The sequence below is a fragment of the Phaseolus vulgaris genome, chromosome 3 (assembly GCF_000499845.2).
Source record: "Phaseolus vulgaris cultivar G19833 chromosome 3, P. vulgaris v2.0, whole genome shotgun sequence".
Classification (NCBI taxonomy): domain Eukaryota; kingdom Viridiplantae; phylum Streptophyta; class Magnoliopsida; order Fabales; family Fabaceae; genus Phaseolus; species Phaseolus vulgaris.
The window spans coordinates 20,982,202-20,987,895 of NC_023757.2; the positions used below are offsets into that span (position 1 = coordinate 20,982,202).

The 5,694-nt window shown below is 37.0% G+C and overlaps 1 protein-coding gene across 1 annotated transcript; it reads left to right on the plus strand.

Annotated features, from left to right (window-relative positions):
- Nucleotides 1-680: 680 nt before the first annotated feature.
- Nucleotides 681-3,534, plus strand: LOC137839336 (zinc finger protein BRUTUS-like; the record flags this gene model as incomplete). Its single annotated transcript, XM_068648456.1, has 8 exons — nucleotides 681-712; nucleotides 818-882; nucleotides 1,077-1,108; nucleotides 1,276-1,370; nucleotides 1,517-2,412; nucleotides 2,497-2,668; nucleotides 2,797-3,015; nucleotides 3,088-3,534. Coding segments are annotated over 8 exons (1,668 nt in total), but the record flags the coding sequence as incomplete, so codon positions are not given.
- Between the last annotated feature and the right edge of the window lie 2,160 nt (nucleotides 3,535-5,694).

The following is a 5,694-nucleotide window of genomic DNA, read 5'->3' on the forward strand; positions in this document are numbered from 1 at the left end:
CTAGGTGGAAGAAATATGCTAAGTTACTCCGCAAGGGAATAACTTAGCGCACAAAGAGAAGCGCTAGAGCCCTTCAAGTAGTGACACGTGTATGGTCAGATGCGAGTCGCATCCCTCCACGTGTCATCATCTGAGAAGGGCACGGTCCAGATAAAGGTGCACTCTGTACCACTAAAGGTACAGACAAGCGCAGTCAAGCGCAGAGACGCGCGGACACGCACAGACACTCACACTCTACTGATTCTGGAGGTACGTTGTCGCAGAAAAGCATAACAAGGTTCTGACACATGCCAGAAAGCATAACAGAATTCTGTTAGGCCGAGATGCAGGCAGTGGCATAAAATAGAACCAGGGTGAGAGTGAAAAAGCAGGAGAAACAAAAAAGAGAACAAGAGTTTTCACACACAGAGCTAGTTTTTCTCATTAGTGGTTCTGTGATCTAACTTGATCGTCGGAGTGCAAATGGCCGCTAGAGGCGCCGTCTGTGTGTTTTGCAGGTCGCGTTTGGAGATCCTAGAGAAGGTTCTGAGGGTGATTTTGCAGATAACACAGTCACGTAGACGGGGCACAGAGAGCTACGAAGCGATTCCTCCATGTTCGAGTTGTAGGCAGGATCATCTACAAAACGCAAGTACGTTCTGCGATTAGTGATGTGATGTTTGTTATTTATTTGACGATCTTGGAACCCTAATTTGAAGAACGCCGGACAAAGGTAATAATTAGTTTTTTCTTCTTCTTCTGTTTCTATGAGTTTAATGTTAATTAATTTTGTATATGTATAGCCTAATCAAGAGTTTGATTATGATTTTGTTGATAGGTATCGATTCTATTCATTGGTACCTTTTCCCCACGGGCTTCTTCTTCTCGTTTTCCCTTCAATTGGTGAGTTCTTCTCTACCTTTTCTCTCTCTCCAATTTGATTTCTTTCTCTTACAGCACTGAACGATGTGTTTTGACTCAGATTCTTCAATTGCTATGTGTTTTTTATATCGTGTCAGATCTCTGTTTCTCCCTAATTTTTTTCAATTATAATTTTGCTCACTTCGCTCGGTTTTCCTGTAAATCCCTTAATGAAGACAATTGCACCAATCTAGTCAGTGCTCTCAAGGTATCCTTAACTGTTTTGCACTTCCTGAAATCGATTTTGTATAATCTTTGTAAAGTTTTAAGGATAACGATTCTTCTGTTTGCCTCGCCAGAATACAAGTTTTTTTTTTATGTTTTCTTGAGTATTGGATTCATTCATGATTTTTGTTGGACTGAATTTGTGTGCAGAGTAAGATACAGAGTTTGGCTGGAGAGTATTATGATATTCTGGAGAGTTTATCGCCTATCGTCAGGAAGCTTTTGAATCTCTTAGAGAGATTTAGGTATATACTCTTTTTGTTAGTTCTTCAGTATTGATGCTGCTTTTTGTGGATTGCTTATATTTTTATAAGTTCAAATTTTAATTGGGAGGATTGATTTGTAGAGTTCCTGATATTTTTATATCTTCAAGTCTGTGTTTGTCTTCTAGTGTGTCAGGCTGCTGTCCTGCCCAGCGAATTACTGATATTGAAGAAAATATTGTTCAATCTTCCTGTCCTGCTTCTGCATTGTCTGAATCAGATGGGACCCAACAAAGATCAGTCAAGCGAAACATACAGCAGGTGCACAATGAAGATGTCTCTGAAATTTCTGAAAGTGAAAGTACTCAGAAACAATGTTGTAGTTCGCGGTCTTGTTGTGTGCCAGCTTTAGGAGTCAGCAGGAACAATTTGGGGCTGGGTTCACTCACTACAACCAAGTCCTTACGCTCTTTATCCTTCACTGCTTCTGCCCCGTCCATTAATTCTAGTCTTTTCATATGGGAAACTGACAACAGCTCAAGTGATGTTGGCTCTACAGAAAGACCAATAGATACCATATTTAAATTCCATAAAGCCATACGCAAAGATTTGGAGTATTTAGACGTTGAATCTGGAAAGCTTTCTGATGGTGATGAAACAATTATTCGGCAATTTAGTGGAAGATTCCGGCTTTTGTGGGGTTTATATAGAGCTCATAGTAATGCTGAAGATGATATAGTATTTCCTGCACTCGAATCCAAAGAGGCACTTCATAATGTCAGCCACTCTTATACCTTGGATCATAAGCAGGAGGAAAAATTACTGTTTGGAAAGCATTTCACTGTGGAAGAACAAGATAAGATAGTTGGCCGGATAATTGGAACTACAGGTGCTGAAGTTCTCCAATCAATGTTACCATGGGTAACTTCTGCGCTTACACAGGATGAACAGAGCAAAATGATGGACACATGGAAACAGGCAACCAAAAACACCATGTTCAATGAATGGCTAAATGAATGCTTGAAAGAAAGTCCTGTATCTACAACACAGGCAGAAGCTTCCGAGCGTAGCACTTCTCAAAGAGGTTTTTATTCTAAGTTTCTTTTATAATCCCATGGAAATTGCAGAAGGGATATGTAAAGTATAACATGTTCTAGTTTTGTTCTAGGTGGTGATTATCAGGAAAGCTTGAACCTGAATGATCAGATGTTCAAGCCAGGTTGGAAAGACATTTTCCGGATGAATCAGAATGAACTTGAGTCAGAAATCCGGAAGGTCTATCGTGACTCAACTCTTGATCCAAGGAGAAAGGCATATCTTGTGCAGAATCTAATGACAAGGTTTGTTCCAATTATCCTAATTCCCTCGTTTCATATAATTACAACATAATAAATTGCATGTTCATTTCATAGTAGTTTACATATTGTCTTCTTCAAGCTTTTGTTGATTTGCTATTTATTTACTGTAGTCGCTGGATAGCTGCCCAACAGAAGTTACCTAAGGCTCCATCTGGGGAATCATCCAGTAAACAAATAGAAGGATGCTCACCATCTTTTCGGGACCCAGAGAAACAAATATTTGGTTGTGAGCACTATAAGCGAAATTGCAAGTTTCGAGCTACTTGTTGTGGCAAGTTATTTACTTGCAGATTTTGTCATGACAATGCAAGCGACCACTCAATGGATAGGTATATTTTTCACAGGATTTCTTAATATTTAGTAATGGAATGTATTTCTTAATATCTTTTTAATGATTACAGAAAAGCAACAATGGAAATGATGTGTATGCGGTGCCTTACTATACAGCCTGTTGGGTCTGTATGCATATCTCCTTCATGTGATGGACTTACAATGGCAAAGCACTATTGCAACATTTGCAAATTCTTTGATGATGAAAGGTACTTTTTGGTTCTTTAGAAATCAATAGATTTAGTAGAAAACTGTTGTTTTCTTTTGTTTTTTGGTTACAGAAAGAGGTCTTAGTTATAGGCCTAAGAAAGGGGTCAGGCCAGAACAGAATCCATGATATCAAAAGCACACCATTGTAATTATCATTCTAGCTGTCATGTGAACTATGAGCTCCTTGCCTGCTTTTTCCTTCTTACTGTCTTTATATACTTGCCTATTAATGGGCTAATAGTTGGAACTTACTTTCTGAAGTTGGCAGAATCTTGATTAATTGTTAATCCTTCTCTTGGTTGAACTTATATTATTATTTCCCAACATACTGCACAATTTCTCAACCTTACCATTTCTATTAGCATTCCAATCCTGCACAATTTTACAATTCACAGAATTCATTCCTTAAGAATTTATCTCAGCCACAATCTTCTTTTCAGTTTTATACAAAACCAATATAATATTTTTAAGTTTTAGTTATAACTATTTTTTTTTAGTTATAATTAAAAGTTGTAAATGTTATAACAATTATAACTATTTATTGTACTAATTTACATAGAAAAGTCATTTACTTAGTGCTTGCTAAACACTAATTTATCTTTGCTTAATCTTCATCCTAAGATATTGTTGAAGATAAAACTTGGTCCCAATTATTTATTTTATTTATTGAAAAAAAATACTTTAACAAACATAGATAAATAAATACAATAAATGTAAATAATTGTGGTTTAAAAAACACATGAATGCCTAAATGGTAAATGAATAAAAAAAAAACAAATTTCATAATTTTGAAACCTATGGTATTTTTTAAGGAGATTCTAAAACATTTTATGGACATTTTGAAACCCATGGTATTTTACGGGGTTGAAACCTATGGTATTTTACGGAGGTTTTAAAACCCATGGTATTTTACGGAGGTTTTGAAACCCATGGTATTTTAAGGAGGTTTTGAAACCCATGGTATTTTACGGAGGTTTTGAAACCCATGGTATTGTACGGAGGTTTTGAAACCCATGGTATTTTGAAAGGCTTTTCCTGAGGTTTAAAAAAATCCTGGGGAACACATTCCCCAGAGATGGTTTAGCGGGGGAAACGACAACCCTGGGTAAATGACTTAATGGAGGTTTTTAACCCTGAATAATGTAAAACTAAACCCTCGTTAAAATCATTTTTTCTTGTAGTGTGCTAGAAATAACAAAACAGAACATGACCACCAACCATAAGCTCATCTTATAAAAAACATATCATAACATGAAATATAAACACATTTTCGCACATATCATCATTATCTAATCATGAACATGCACAATTAAACAAGATCCTTTTGAACCAAAATTGTCAACCACGGGAGGTTTCGAAAAGGGCATGAATAGAAAAATAAGATATTTTTTCTCACTAGCTTCATTTTATGGTAAAACGGTCGTGTCATTGAGCTTATTTAATCATGAAGCTTCTGAAGCTTTCCGCAAGCATTTCCGCAACAAAACTAAAACCAGATTCTTTGGCATTACAGTACAGGGGACCAATAGGTTGCTCATATTTTCCTACAAACATAACTCCACTTTCATATTGAACTCATGCATAAAATATTATCTCAAAACACAAATAGGAAAATGAAAAGAAACTCATTGAAATAAATTGCAGTTGCAAAAGCCTCGATACTTCGGACATGTCCAATTAGCCAACCGTCCCAACCCATTTGCTTTCTCCCCATACCTAATTCCCTGCAGAAAAAACCTCATCAGAGAAAACAAGTACATATATAATATAAAATCACTTTATTATTGTACTCTTATAGGATATGTCAGCTCACAATTAAAGCCTAATTCCTTCTAAATGTATAACACGTTTGGACCTTGCATTTAAAACATTTTTTTTTTCACATTTACAAAAACAATATTAGTCACATTTTTTAAAAATGCAATGCAAGTACGTAGGAAATTCCATTGCTTTGCAACTATAGTTGAAACACACATAATTCCCCAAAATGTGTTATTTTTTTTTACAAGAACATGCATAATAAAATCCTTTAGCTTCGTGTTCCACTAAAATAAGATACAAGGAATCCATATTTATTTTCAAGATTTAACATTATTGATCCTGCCTGTTGACCTGAACCTTGGAACTTGCCTCGTCAATGGATCGACGTGTGCACCGCTTCTACCTCCGTCCTTCGTCGCGATCCACTTCAAGAACCTGCAAAAGAACAGAGCGGCGCCGCTGCGGCCGATCGCACTCCAACGCCCAAGTCAGTGACTGAACCACCAAATACTAAGAGCAATAACACTCAAGAACTCTCAAGGAACCGTGCAATGTTCTCTCTCACAGTATGCTCAAGAACTCGCAAGCGTAAAAAGTATAATCTGAACGTGCGTACCTCGAAAGTTCGTTGGGAAACCCTTAAATACCTGGCCACTTTCTCTCTCCTGGCAGTTACGCAGCTGGACACGTGGCTCGCATCCAGTCGT